This window comes from Nerophis ophidion, linkage group LG26 (genome assembly GCF_033978795.1).
Source record: "Nerophis ophidion isolate RoL-2023_Sa linkage group LG26, RoL_Noph_v1.0, whole genome shotgun sequence".
Classification (NCBI taxonomy): domain Eukaryota; kingdom Metazoa; phylum Chordata; class Actinopteri; order Syngnathiformes; family Syngnathidae; genus Nerophis; species Nerophis ophidion.
In genome coordinates, this window is record NC_084636.1 from 26,095,880 (window position 1) to 26,112,246 (window position 16,367).

Below are 16,367 nucleotides of genomic sequence, written 5' to 3' on the forward strand. Positions count from 1 at the left end.
CGGTTTTTCACGAGTCATTTCCGGTGTTGTTGTTTCCAGATGAGGAGATGCTGCTCTGTTATTGATTGAAGTAAAGTCTGAATGTCATTAAAACAGTTAGCGCCATCTTTTGACACTTCTTCCACTCCCGTCCTTGCACGCTACACTGCTACAACAAAGGTGTCAAAGGTAAACCACGTAAATAAGACCGCCCACAAAACGGCGAATCCGGAAGCGACTGTCAGAAAGCGGTTTGAAGATGATCTATAAAATATAATCTACCGGTATGCAACATTTTGACCGAAGAACCACCATCACATGTTATGTAGACCACAAGGAAGTGTTTTCAAGGAAGTGGGCCTAATATATGAAAAAAGATAAAAAAAGGACCATTCATCTGCAGTGCGTCTTATAATTTGGTGCGCTCTATGGTCCGGAAAATACGATATACATGCTTTGAGGCTTTTTAAAGAAAATCATATAGCAATTCATAGGATGACGTCATGATGACCACACCCCTAACCACGCCCCTAACCACACCCCCACCGCCACAGGTATCTTAACAACCTGCTGTAGGGGAAACCCTGTAATCTAATAGGCAAATTAGTAGTGTCCCATTATTGCCTTTCTAAACATCAGCACAAGCAACGCGCCATGTTAAGAGTCTTGGAGCAGATGAGGTACGTGTTTAAGATGTCTCTAAAACCACTAAGTGAGCCAGCACATCCTGTCTACAAACTATACTACTTTTTTTTTTTTTGTTACAACCTTGGCTACTGGTAAAAGTGGATGTATTAAACAGGCTGCCCGATCACCGCCTCCTTTTCATTCTGCCAACAAGTCTGCTCAATTTTTTATTGTTTGGCATGAAGAAAACAATGCCTCCTTTCAGGACGGACTAATTAGAAAGGACACAGAAGCAGACAGACAAAGGACGTCGTATGGACAAAAGGTCAAATGGGGCTAAAAGAAAAAAAAGAAAAAAATACGAATGGTCAGACATCATGTCCCAAAGGGACATGATGTCTGACCATTTCCATCAAGATGCAGGTGAACAAATACTACTCCCTGATGGTCAACTGACATTTCACCAAGCATTTGTAATATAGTTCTTCTCGAGGGACAGTAGTAGAGATGGAACCATCCATCCATTTTCTACTGCTTATTCCCTTTGGGGTCGCTGGGGCCTATTTCAGCTACAATCGGGCAAAAGGTGGGGTACACCTTGGACAAGTCGCCACCTCATCGCAGGGCCAACACAGACAGACAACATTCACACTCACACACTAGGGCCAATTTAGTGTTGCCAATCAACCTATACCCAGGCGCATGTTTTTGGAAGTGGGAGGAAGCCGGAGTACCCGAAGGGAACCCACGCAGTCACGGGGAGGACATGCAAACTCCACACAGAAAGATCCCGGGCCCGGGATTGAACCCAGGACTACTCAGGACCTTCGTATTGTGAGGCAGGAGATGGAACCATAAAACGGTAATAATGAAAACCGCGGAAAAACTCCCGTAGTGAGTACAACTGTTTTAAATTAAAATGGTCGAAAATCAGTGATTTATAAGAGCGCTTTCACGGACAGCTGGCTCACATAAATGCTAACATGAAAACAATATATTTCCCTATTAAGAAAATACCAACTTATACACCATAAACACATTGTTGTCTGAGAAACTAACAGAATCTTTGCAAGTTTCAACATGTCAAATTCAAAACTTTTTAAGACCATCTTAAAAATAATTTAAGACCATTTCACATCCATATGGACAAAAGTTACAATGACAACGTAAAATCTGAGGTCCAGAATGAATTTTAAGTATATGAATGTTTAAACTAACTAAATACACCAGGAGATTCTCTCGTGTGAACTAATAAGAAAAAATATTAAAACACCGTAACAGCCAATTTTCAGATTTGCCATAGAAGTGTTATTATTGCAAGAGGTGCTTCATATCAAGTGTTTTAATGTTAAAATCAACATCAGCAGTGGTAGAGGAAAGCACAACAATGTATTGTCTGTGAAAGAGACATTTAGCATCTTTGCTAAAGCTAAATCGTTAACTTCGGTAATGTTTTTTCAGCTTCCAGAATTGAGCCAACCGCTAAAAACATCGACAGCACTACTGGATCTGCACATAGTTGTGAAAAACAGAGTGCAGACAGAATGATTGTCTAAAAAGAAAGAAGGTAATTATGGCTTGCAGACCTCAAACAGAATTTGGATGTGAATAATGTGGATAACATTCAAATGTGCTCAGCTCCTTTTGTAACGGGTGTGTATGGATGCATTTGTACCTGTTTTTTGTGACTTTTTTGAAAACATATTGCTAACACAACCTAAGGATTAGTTTTATTTAGGCATGACAAGATGACATTCTCAAATCCCCATTGCTTTACTCACCCCACAATAAGATGAGTGTAAACACTAAGCAAGCAACCACTTGAATGTCGGTTGCTGTATAAACTTGTGAGAAAAGATTAGGCATGAGAAACTGACCTGAAATTATTGGAACAAATAATAGAAATAAGAGAATTAGGTTTTTTTTAATATATAGTTTTACTGCTGAGTACCACAGAGAAATGAGTGTGTGCTTACTGTATGTAATATAAAGACAATATAACATACATCCATAAATGTGGATGCATATGCAAAAGTGCAATATATTTATCTGTACAATAATCTATTTATTTATATATGCACCTTATTGCTCTTTGATCCTGCACTACAACGAGCTAATGCAACGAAATGTCGTTCTTATCTCTACTGTAAAGTTCAAATTTGAATGACAATAAAAGGAAGTCTAAGTCTAATAGTATGACTTCACTACTAAACATCTCATATTGATCTCCTTTGGCAATTGGCGCCACTTAACCCTTAATCCTTTGGGAGGGTTTATCTCGGTAAAGTTGTACAAGTGTTTGTGGCGTTTCAGCATCTTTTGAGCAGGACTTAACCCGGATTTTTGATTTGAACATTATCATTCCATTCACTTTCACCGCCATGTTTACAAACGCTTCCCTCCTCGATGGCTCTAAATGTTTTTATACGTTTCCATCCACCGGCTTCAACCATGCCTTAAATCCATCTTTCAGGAGACATAAAATCGTTGATCTTTTACTTACCCTTCCTATGCAGGTAATTTGACTTTGCTGTGGGCTTTCGTTAAGTTTTCTCTGTTGCTATGCTAACTAAGCTGTCAACACAGAGTTGGTCGTGCACAGCAATAGCTAGTTGTGTTCGATACATTCTGACCGGGCAGCACAATTAGTTCCTCTCTGTAGTTACGTTATAGCATCCTCAAAAATCGAAACATTTAAAAGCGAGACTAAAGTTTATGCATGTCTTGAATAAAAGAAACACCAATAGATTAAGACCTTTCAAAATCGTATTTAAGACCTTTTATGAGATTTTAGGAGAATTTTAGACTTTTAAGGCCTTAAATTCAAATTATTGGATTTAAAACTTTTTATAACTTTTCAAGACTCGGCGGATACCCTGAACTAAGCTAGATATTCAATTGTGCACATTGAACCTACAAGTTGTGCCCTTAGGACAAAGTGATTGTTCTATACTCCGAAGTAGGGCTGGGCGATATATCGACAAATACGATATATCGCGGGTTTGTCTCTGTGCGATATAGAAAATGACTATATCGCAATATTCGAGTATATGTACTGACGCAAGACTTTTAGCTGCGGGCGTACACTTCAGGCTCTCCTCGCTCTTTCCTGTCTCTCATTCTCACAGACGTGCAGGCGCACATTCTTACATACGTCAAACGCCCTCGCAGGGCAGAGAGGTAGCGGCGTGGCTAACGTTAGCTGCTAATGTAGCCGTACAAGAGAAAGATGGTGCGGATCTGGTAACAAATGAAGGAAGACTTAATTCCCAATAAAAAACAGCAGGGTTTCCATCGCCTGGCGGTGGTTCGGCTTCAAGTAATAATATGTCGAACAGACAGCCGTAATTTGTCAAGTGTGGGGCAAAAGCGTTGCTATAAAAATTAGCATTACTGCTAATATGTAGCATCATTTGAAAAGTCGCTCGCTAGAGAATGAAGAGAATTTCATAACCTTAGTACAGTAACATACCACATAGTAAAGGACGAATACTGTTTGATTTCCCATTATGCAGCTCATTTTTATTTGACACTTAAAATGTCTCTGACAATCTTGCAATTTATGTTTTGGAAATCACTTGAATGTTTGTGTCATTGCTTAATAACTTTAATAAATACACTTTTGGTCAGTTGACTTTGTTGTGATTTCCCTCTCTGCATGAAAGTTTAAAAGTAGCATATATTAATGCAGTTTGAAGAAGAATGTTTCAATGTAGACACATAGAATCATCATACTGCTGTGATTATATGTATCAAGTGCAAAATATCGTAATATATATTGTATATCGCGATATGGCCTAAAAATATTGCGATATTAAAAAAAGGCAATATCGCCCAGCCCTACTCCGAAGAATTGCTTGGATTTACATGACGTCACATTCGGCTCAAGTCCGACTCATTAAATATGTGTGTTGGTCAAGCCAGCGTCTGTTCTCAATTGGTACTAGGTGCCATTTTGCCTTTCTCGAAAAAAGTGCCCTATGCGTGCTGTACGGCCGTTCAGCCGTACGAACCGTTCAAACCGCGAAATGGATAAACCTTTATTTAGAGTTCCTTGAGAGGTAATAAAGAATAGCAAAAGAGTGCAAGATCTTAGGAAACGATGACGAGAAAAACGTCTCGCACTCCTGTCCAAGGAAGCAAAGTCGTAGAATGTGCAGGTTTGCAGTGATCACTTCGTTAAAGGTTTGTTTTATATAATTTTAAAGTAATTTTTTTCCCATTTAAGTATTATCTTGATACAATTTGTATTTCTTAAAAACACATTTTTGTTACGAGTGCTTTGTAAAGCACCAACTTGGCGAGTTTAAATAAGATATCAAATGTAAGCAAAACCTAAGAGTTAAGCTTTTACCAAACACAGCAAATATAAATGAAGCTTTCAGCAGATAAACAATGTTGACATCTATAGTTATATTTTGATAAAGACGGGCAAAAACACACTACTTGTAAACGACGCGTGCAACAAGGCAACACAACTGTAGACACCAAGTTAAATCATGAAATGCAACCCTACCTGAGAAAAAACAATGCATATTTATCCGGGAGAGTCCTGATAACAATTTCTTTGACCCAGCGACACACAAAAAAGTTATAGACCTCCGTGCTTTTCCAAGTTTTCCTCGGTTTTGTTTAGAACGACATCTGGAGCACTAAATAGCTTGATATGTCTGGAAACTCCGATATCACTCAACACATTTTTTTTCTAATGCATAGGGATGTATTCCATTGCAAAGTTTGATTTTTTGCTTTTATCTGCTTTTGCAGGAAGAGCGAGGCCCCTTGTGTACTCAGTTTGCGCGCTGCTTGCTGCACAACAGCCATCTTGCTGGTTTTTCACATCCGGGAAGAAGTCACGTGACGAAATACAAGCAATACGTGACGGAGTTGTTTTTACGGTGCTTTGAAGGACTGCTAAACAGAGTACCATGAATTGATTAACGTGGGCCCCGACTTAAAGTTGAAAAAACTTATTCGGGTGTTACAATTTAGTGGTCAATTGTACAGAATATGTACTGTACTGTGCAATTTACTAATAAAAGTCTCAATCAATCAAAAGAAAGCACGCCTGCCAGAAATGATAAATAGTAATAATAATGGATTATATTTGTTACGTACTTTTCATTTAAATAAATCTTTAAGTGCTACGGTACAAACCAATATTTAACAGAATAAAAACAGATACAATACTTACATTAAAACACTATAAGTCAAGCATAAAAAAGAAAAAAACATTCAAAGTAGTGGGTTTTCTTCTTTTCTTATATTAGCTTTCTAAAAATATCTGTCAGAAGTTTTAATTGTGTGCATTGAAGTATTTTTTGAGCACATTCGTCAACCATCCATCCATGCCTTTTCTACCGCTTGTCCCTTATGTGGTCCCAGGGGGTGCTGGAGCCTACCCCAGCTGCACATGGGCGGAAGGGGGTGTACACCCTGGACAAGTCGCCACCTCATCGCAGGGCAAACACAGACAGTAAATATTCACACTTACTTTCACACACTAGGGCAGGGGTCCTCAACACAAAATGTTGAAAGAGCCATATTGGACCAAAAATACAAAAAACTAATCTGTCTGGAGCCGCAAAAAATTAAAAGCCGTATATAAGTGTTATAATGAAGGCAACACTTGATGTAAGTGTCAATATTAGGCTATATTAGCCTACTATCAAAATGACCATGTGTCGCAGGCGGAAGCAACTCTTTGTTGACAGAAATGCTAAAATGTATTATTTATTGTACACATGTTTACACCTTTAGTAAATCAGAGTATACTCAGAAAGGGAGATAACTTCTGTAAATTACTGGCTTTTAATGGCCAAAGTTATTGATACTGTATGTATGCAGTATGTATGTCCTAGTTAAAGGAAACGGCAGGGTGTCTTCTTTTAATAGATTTATTACAATCGTTGGCAAGTTAGGTAACATTTGCTGTGGTCTGGAACAACATGGCAAACAAAAAACTATCTGAAATGCAGCCAATATTACATAAAGATAATGTCTCATGAGACATGCAAAACTAAATTATATACAAAGTGGATAAAAGTAAAAGGATATTAAATGCCCTCAAATGTACCTATATATGTGCATTATCCTAGCCTAAATAGCATGTTAGCATTGATGATTAGCTCTATAACAAGTCAATAACATCAACAAAGCGCACCTTTGTGCATTCACGCACAGAGAGAAACTTTTGGTGGACAAAATGAGAAAGAAAGAGTGGAAGATTTTACATGAAAACAAACTGTTGCGTCACAGTCCACACTACGGTGAGTTTAAAAAAAAACGCCAAAATTGGTAGGACAAAACGGTTCCATTTTCAATCCTTTTTTAAAAATGCTCCAGGGAGCCAATAGGGCAGGGGTCGGCAACCCACGGCTCTGGAGCCGCATGCGGCCCTTTAGCGCCCCCCTAGTGGCTCTCTGGAGCTTTTTCAAAAATATATGAAATATGGAAATGATGAGGGGAAAAAAACATATTTGTTTTAATTTGGTTTCTGTAGGAGGACAAACCTCCCTAATTGCTATAAAGCACACTTTTTATATTAAACATGTTTCACTGATTCGAGTATTTGGCAAGCGCCGTTATGTCCTACTAATTTTGGCGGTCCTTGAACTCACCCTAGTTTGTTTACATGCATAACTTTCTCTGACTTTCTCAGACGTGATTTATGTCACTTCTCATTTTGACCACCAAACCTATAACGTTGTACATGAATCCACAAAAGTGAGTTTTGTTGATGTTATCGACTTATGGAGTGTGTTAATCAGACATATTTGGTCACTGCATGATTGCAAGCTAATCGATGCTAACATGCTATTTAGGCTAGCTATATGTACATATTGCATTACTATGCCTCATTTGTAGCTATATTTGAGTTTGTTTAGTTTAATTTAAGTCCTCATAATTCAATTTATATCTCATGACACACTACCTGTATGTAATAAGGCTTTTGATTTTTTTCGGCTTCAGACAGATTTGTTTTTCTATTTTTGGTCCAATATGGCTCTTTCAACATTTTTGGTTGCCGACCCCTGCACTAGGGCGACACTAAAGGGCCGCATCCGGCTCGGGAGCCTTTAGTGTTGCCAATCAACCTTTACTCCAGGTACCATCAGTACTGCAATAATAATAATAACTGTAATAATTTTGGTCACGATAACTATTACATGAGATGTTCATATTGTTACAGTATATTTCGACACAGTAGTATAGATTTACTATGTATGGAAAACAAGTCAACACACATTACGGTCTAAATAGCTGGCAGCACAAGTGAGCATGATAATTGTGTCTCGCCGATAGGTGACCATGGTGCACAAGTGCCACTGTTCACAGAGAAACACCAATTCCAACATTTACTGTGACATGCTGATGCAGAGCATGACTGCAAAGTGGAAAACATACTGTGGTGTGTGTGTGTGTGTGTGTGTGTGTGTGTGTGTGTGCGTGCGTGCGTGCGTGACTACTTGGGAGATCTGACAGCATCTGCCGTGTCATTTAGCCACTTTCTCACTTGCGACAAACATTCTCAGCGGTGACACTTTTTTTTTTTTTTTCAGTGGACTGACTCTGTTGCGTCACTCAAAAGAGCATTTGATTTATGAACAGACGTTTATTAGAAACACCTGTAAAAACCATCTGATTTATGCATATGGGAAACACATATGCAAAATATAAGAGGATGTCATTGTAATGGTTCCAGCATTAACTGTTTGCAGACTTAAGCAAGAAAGACTTTACTGATTTCCACTGAGATGCGTAGATGTTTAGAGTATGGACTAAATTAGGGAATATTGTGTTTTGAACTTTTGTTAACTCTCTGATAGTAAGAATGGGCACATTTTGACATAGTCAAGACTAATGCATGACTAATGACAAAGTATCAAAATAAGAATTGTTTGGCCATGGAAGAGATCTGGCCTCAGGGCTATTTTAATTTTATACGGCAATTTAAGTCACTGACATATCTTCTAATACAAAGGTGCTTGGAAAATTTTTAATCGGATGCAGGACTTAAAGTTAAACAAGGTTCAGCTATTATTGGTAACAACAGACTTAAGAACAAATGTGGCTTGCATGGCTTACCCCTTGGTTTCCACTAAATGTTATCAATGGTTGTGATGACAGGACCTGAAATCACACAGAGAAAAAAGAGAAATTACAAAAATGTTAAATCACCAATGCTGATTACAGTAGATGTCTTGCAATCCATTGAGTTTCTCTTTTCTTAGTTGGAAAAAAGGAAATGTGACAAATATGTTTTTTTCTAAACACATTTACAGAGAAATTCACAGAAATGAAACTGCGTACACTGTACATCAAAAGCGACTGTTTCAAACTGGTTCTACATTGAAATAATGAGTAAAATGTATCCCACCAGACATCTTCAAATTGTTATACTGTGCAGCAGGACTATTCAACAACAATTGTCATGTCTCTCATAATGATTGTGAACGATAGGCAAAATTCCAAAAAAAGTGCAGTTCCCCTTTAAAACTCGAAAAAGGGATACCATTTTGGCACGTTTCAATTCAAGTATTGTTACAAACAAACTGACTTTCCAAAGAACGAGATTCCTCTACAGAATCTCCTCTCTGGTCAACAAAAGCACCTTGAGGATTCTAGCGGGAACTCTCATTCAACCCTTCTTCGATTACGCTTGCACCTCCTGGTACCCCAGCACCTCCAAAACCCTCAAATCTAGACTCCAAACATCCCAGAATAAGCTAATCCGGTTACTTTTAGACCTCCACCCCAGATCACACCTCAATCCAACACACTTCTCCAAAGTGGGCTGGCTCAGGGTGGAGGACAGAGTAAAACAACTTGCACTGAGCCTAGTCTATAAAATCCACTACACCTCCTTGATACCGAAGTACATGTCCAACTACTTCCTTAACGTAAATGACTGCCATAACCACAACACCAGGGGGAGCCCCACAAACCACGTTAAACCCAGATTTCGATCTAACAAAGGTCTTAACTCATTCTCCTTCTATGCCACATCAATGTGGAATGCACTCCCAACAGGTATAAAAGTAAGTGCATCTCTATATTCCTCCAAAACCGCTCTAAAACAACACCTCCAGGCAACTTCAACACTTTACTAATACCCTCCTCCATTCACATCCCATCTCCCCGGATTATAAACAACTCAAATGTACTTCTAATGTATATACTTGTTCTTATGCTATCTGAACTCACTATGTTCTCTGCTGGCTGTACATATCCTACTAAATAAGACCTACACTGTTTCAATGTCCACATTTCTCTGTTGATGCAATTGTTGATGACTGAAGTTCTGATGTCAACCAAAGCTCCTCATCCCACCCCCCGGATTGTAAATAATGTAAATAATTCAATGTACATACTATGATGATTAACTTGTGTGATGACTGTATTATGTTGATAGTATATATTTGTACCATGAATTGATTAACGTGGACCCCGACTTAAACAAGTTGAAAAACTTATTGGGGTGTTACCATTTAGTGGTCAATTGTACGGAATATGTACTGTACTGTGCAATCTACTAGTAAAAGTATCAATCAATATCAATCAAACATAATAAAAAACATAAATCTGATAGTTGGCTATGAATTTGAGTTGAGTAATATGTGAATGATTACATTGTGTTTCCGATACACACAAACTAACCTGAGATATTTTTTTTCCTTGTATGACGACATTATCTATTGTAGTGTTGCTCCATTTGCTAATCAATGCAGAACACAGCCTTAATAAGGATGTCCGCTATGATGATGATCACTGTGTCTTACAAAAGCGGTATGATTGTGCAAGTAGGACAAAAGTGGTAGCAAATCACATTTTCCAAATACAAACCCTGTTTCCAAATGAGTTGGGAAATTGTGTTAGATGTAAATATAAACGGAATACAATTATTTGCAAATCCTTTTCAACCCATATTCAATTGAATGCACTACAAAGACAAGATATTTGATGTTCAAGCTAATAAACTTTATTTTGTTTTACAAATAATAATTAACTTAGAATTTCAATGCTGCAACACGTGCCAAAGTTATTGGGAAAGGGCATTGTCACCACTGTGTTACATCACCTTTTCTTTTAACAACACTCAATAAACGTTTGGGAACTGAGGAAACTAATTGTTGATGCTTTGAAAGTGGAATTATTTCCCATTCTTGTTTTATGTAGAGCTTCAGTCGTTCAACAGTCCGGGGTCTCCGCTGTCGTATTAGATGCTTCATAACGCGCCACACATTTTTGATGGGAGACAGGTCTGGACTGCAGGCGGGCCAAGAAAGTACCCGCACTCTTTTTTACGAAGCCATGCTGTTGTAACACTTGTCTTCCTGAAATAAACAGGGGTGTCCATGATAACGTTGCTTGGATGACAACATATGTTGCTCCAAAACCTGTATGTACCTTTCAGCATTAATGGTGCCTTCACAGATGTGTAAGTTACCCATGCCCAGGGAACTAATACACCCCCATATCATCACAGATGCTGGCTTTTGAACTTTGCGCCTATACGTAACAATCCAAATGGTTATTTTCCTCTTTGTTCTGGAGGACACCATGTCCTCTGTTTCCAAATATAATTTGAAATGTGGACTCGTCAGACCACAGAACACCTTTCCACTTTGCATCAGTCCATCTTAAGTGAGCTCGGGGCCAGCCAAGCCAGGGGTGTTACAGGACATTGTTGATAAATGGGTTTGGCTTTGCACAGTAGAGTTTTAACTTGCACTTACAGATGTAGCGACAAACTGTAGTTACTGACAGTGGTTTTATGAAATGTTCCTGAGCCCATGTGGAGATATCCTTTACACACTGATGTCGGTTTTTGATGCAGTACCGCCTGAGGGGTCAAAGGTCCGTAGTATCATCGCTTACGTGCAGTGATTTCTCCAGATTCTCTGAACTTTTTGATGATTTTACAGAATGTAGATGGTAAAATCCTTAAATTCCTTGCAAAAGCTCGTTGAGATATGTTCTTCTAAAACTGTTCGACAATTTGCTTACAAAGTGTGGACCCTCACCCCATCCTTGTTTGTGAATTAATTAGCATTTCATGGAAGCTGCTTTTATACCCAATCATGGCACCCACTTGTTCCCAATTAGCCTGAACACCTGTGGGATGTTCCATATAAGTGTTTGATGAGCATTCCTCAACTATATCAGTATTTATTGCCACCTTTCCCAACTTCTTTGTCACGTGTTGCTGGCATCAAATTCTAAAGTTAATGATTATTTGCAAAAAAAATTTTTTTTATCAGTTTGAACACCAAATATGTTGTCTTTGTAGCATATTCAACTGAATATGGGTTGAAAATGATTTGCAAATCATTTTATTCCGTTTACATTTACATCCAACACAATTTCCCAACTCGTATGGAAACGGGGTTTGTACTTTCAGCCACAGAAGCGGTGAAGTGGGTTCATTCCAGTTTGTCGACCATTTGCAATCATTTCAGCAAACAGTGACAGTAAGGACTGTGCATGCACAAACACACACACACACGCACACAAACACACACACCGCAAAGAGGAAGTCAAATCGGTTGTTCCTCCTTCATGTGTCTGCGAGTTGACAAGTTAATCAAAAGGAAAATAAAACGCTCATGTCAGGACAAGCCAAAGAAATACAACAGAGATACAGATATGAACTGAAGCAGTTGTTCTGTCCTCTGTCAACCCCGTAATTCTTTTTTTTGTTGCTCATTTTAGCTGGATTCAGATTCTTTGTCTTCAAGGTCCAACAAAAGTCACAAGCGAAATGAGAGACTCCGGCTTAGTTCTGAATCCAGTAAATGCTCACCCCTCTTGTTGGCTGTAGAGTGCATTTGAAAACTAAACAAAAAGGGATTCTATTCATGTCATGCGATGCAGTGTAAATCCTGCCCTAACATTCCTGACGGACTAACTGCGGCTGGCTCTGCAAACAGCGGCTGACTTACCAGAAAACACCTCTCGTGGCTAACAGGCTTACTGAATGCAATGCATGATTAATACATCTATGACGGCAAATACTGGGAAATTCTGAAGCCACAAGCTTACCAAACAATTGTCGCACAAGACTTAAAAGACATCCTATTTTTTCCAGCTTGTCTCAAGTGATTATGAAATAGCAATGGTATAATAATCAGCACATTTGAACTAATGCATATTATCGAGCGACTACTTACTGAAAAACTTGTCTTTTTAAAAAAAAAAAAAACGGTGCTTATTTTGAACAGTAATACGTTTCCCTAGAACCCGCTAATGAACACTAAAGAAAATTGTCCCATCATTAACGTCATACTGCCTTCTTAATAGACCTGACCCTACCCCTCACATGCTCTAAGCTAGATACGCCTACTTCACTGCGCTACGGACGACAGCTCTGCAGAAAAAAAACCAAAACAATTCCCTCCCCAAAAATATTAAAAGCTTTGCTACACATCTTAAAAGAGTAAGCTATCAAAGAGGGGGAAGTAAGTTAAAGAAAGCTCTACTATGCAAAGCCAAAGCCATTTATCAACAACATCCAGAAAGGCCGCCGGCTTCTCTGGGCCCGAAATCATCTAAGATCAATCAATATTTATTTATATAGCCCCAAATCCCAAATGTCTCAAAGGACTGCACACATCATTACGACTACAACATCCTCGGAAGAACCCACAAAAGGGCAAGGAAAACTCACATCCAGTGGGCAGGGAGAATTCACATCCAGTGGGACGCCAGTGACAATGCTGACTATGAGAAACCTTGGAGAGGACCTCAGATGTGGGCAACCCCCCCCCCTCTAGGGGACCGAAAGCAATGGATGTCGAGCGGGTCTAACATGATACTGTGAAAGTTCAATCCATAGTGGCTCCAACACAGCCGCGAGAGTTCAGTTCAAGCGGATCCAAGACAGCAGCGAGAGTCCCGTCCACAGGAGACCATCTCAAGCGGAGGCGGATCAGCAGCGTAGAGATGTCCCCAACCGATACAGGCGAGCGGTCCATCCTGGGTCCCGACGAGCGGTCCATCCTGGGTCTCGACTCTGGACAGCCAGTGCTTCATCCATGGTCATCGGACCGGACCCCCTCCACAAGGGAGGGGGGGACATAGGAGAAAGGAAAGAAGCGGCAGATCAACTGGTCTAAAAAGGAGGTCTATTTAAAGGCTAGAGTATACAGATGAGTTTTAAGGTGAGACTTAAATGCTTCTACTGAGGTAGCATCTCGAACTGTTACCGGGAGGGCATTCCAGAGTACTGGAGCCCGAACGGAAAACGCTCTATAGCCCGCAGACTTTTTTTGGGCTCTAGGAATCACATCAGTCTTATGGACTGATGGAAAGTGGAAAAGTGTTCTGTGGTCAGACGAGTCCACATTTCAAATTGTTTTTGGAAATATTCGACATCGTGTCATCCGGACCAAAGGGGAAGCGAACCATCCGGACTGTTATCGAAGCAACGTTCAAAAGCCAGTATCTGTGATGGTATGGGGGTGCATTAGTGCCCAAGGCATGGGTAACCTACACATCTGTGAAGCCACCATTAATGCTGAATGGTAAATACAGGTTTTGGAACAACATATGCTGCCATCTAAGCGCCGTCTTTTTCATGGAAACCCCTGCTTATTTCAGCAAGACAATGCCAAGACACATTCAGCACGTGTTACAACAGCGTGGCTTCGTAAAAAAAGAGTGTGAGTACTTTCCTAGCCCGCCTGCAGACCAGACCTGTCTCCCATCGAAAATGTGTGGCACATTATGAAGCGTAAAATACGACAGCGGAGACCCTGGACTGTTGAACGACTGAAGCTCTACATAAAACAAGAATGGGAAAGAATTCCACTTACAAAGCTTCAACAATTAGTTTCCTCAGTTCCCAAACGTTTGAGTGTTGTTAAAAGAAAAGGTGATGTAACACAGTGGTGAACATGCCCTTTCCCAACTACTTTGGCACATGTTGCAGCCATGAAATTCTAAGTTATTTATTATTTGCAAAAAAAACAAAAACAAAGTTTATGAGTTTGAACATCAAATATCTTGTCTTTGTAGTGCATTCAATTGAATATGGGTTGAAAAGGATGTGCAAATAATTGTATTCCATTTATATTTACATCTACCACAATTTCACAACTCATATGGAAACAGGGTTTGTACAATGATTGGGGTATATATATCATGACTCGTATATTTTATGAATCTTTACATACTCTTTGAAGTAAAATAGCACTTCTTGGAAACACTGTTGCAAACAGACAAACAGTTCATTAGCATTAAAGCTGAGGCACACAAAAGAGTAGGGCCTAGTAAATTAAACTGTCTAAATTCCAGCATCAAGGCTACATTTTTGGACAGCACACTTCCAATTCACTATTGTGAGAGCTCTTTTTGCAACTCACTTAATCCAGTGTACTAAAACTATGGACCTTGCAGTAAAACTAGGACCGAGAGGTTTACTTGTACACACACGTGATGTATTTTCTCAGCGGGCTGATTTACAATTGTCCTGAACTCTGCACACTTGCACCAAGAACCTATCCAGGAGCACCAGACCTTTCATGGAGCAGCACTTTTAGCACATCCTGTCCACTCCACTGCACCCGAAGGCAACATAGTGCTACCATCAGCCCGTTCATTTGAATAGGCTGCTGACATGTCACTATTCTGTGGGACCCAATCCCAGAATGTTCCACTGAGTTTACCTTAGGGACAGAGTACAGGTCGGGATTGTGGGTCAACGACAAGGCTGCAGAAACCGTAGTTGCCGGATTACAAACGAGTGACTATTTGTGATACCATGACCTCGGGCAATATCAGAATGACAGTTTTCTGTAACTTGACTTTTTGTTGCAATAGTAAACAACTTGGCGACTCGCGTGCAACACTGAGCCGGTTGTAAATTAGCTCAGAGGTACAGTGGGGGTTGTATTGCTGCTCCATGTACCAATTGTAAAAAAGTCCTGAATACAGACGGGAATCAGAATCATCCCCAAAATGTAATGAATTGTTTGCTCCTTATACCTGACTTGCCATTCCTGAAAGGGCGATGAAAAATCCATCAATAGCTTTTTGAGCGCCCCCCCCGCGACACCAAAGGGGAATAAGGGGTAGAAAATGGATGGATGGATGGTATTCATAGCGGAATAAAATAAACTGAATAAACACTCTTGTCTGTTTCCACTATCTTCGTGTGCACGCACAGGATTAGACCCAAAATCTAACTAGATGTTCGTTATCTTATTTCCTGGAAGACTCATGAAAATGTATCCAATTATTTGAGTTATTCTGCTCACTAACAAACAAAATAAATGAATAAATAACAGACAGAAAAACCAACGGCAAGAGTTACATTTATTTGGTATAATAGAACCATTTCCAAATGTGTTAAAGGCTTCTAATTTGGCTGCTGATGTATGGCAGTAACATATTGTGTAATTTCCAGTTGTTATTTTTCTCAAAACTACTATTAATCTACTTGTTAATTTACTGTTAATAACTGGTTACTTTGTGTTGTGACATGTTTCAATTGACACTTCTATTAAAATGTGTTAAGCACTTCTTGTGTTTGGATACTTTACATTAATTTTGGTTGATACTACAAGTTATCGATTCAAAATCAATCAATCAATCAATGTTTATTTATATAGCCCTAAATCACAAGTGTCTCAAAGGGCTACACAAGCCACAACGACATCCACGGTTAAGCGCCTAAATAAGGGCAAGGAAAAACTCACAACCCAGTGGGGTTGTGAAACTTTTGATCACACAAAAACCCCAGTGGGGTTTTTGTGTGA

The 16,367-nt window shown here is 39.4% G+C and overlaps 1 protein-coding gene across 2 annotated transcripts in view; it reads right to left on the reverse strand.

The window, feature by feature from the left end:
• Window positions 1–16,367, reverse strand: part of ell (elongation factor RNA polymerase II) — a 110,936-nt gene that overhangs the window by 55,767 nt on the left and 38,802 nt on the right. For both annotated transcript variants that reach the window (XM_061888560.1, XM_061888561.1), the window contains exon 2: window positions 8,695–8,739. In XM_061888560.1, coding sequence (XP_061744544.1) covers window positions 8,695–8,739 — 45 coding nt within the window. The remainder of the gene's footprint in view (window positions 1–8,694; window positions 8,740–16,367) is intronic.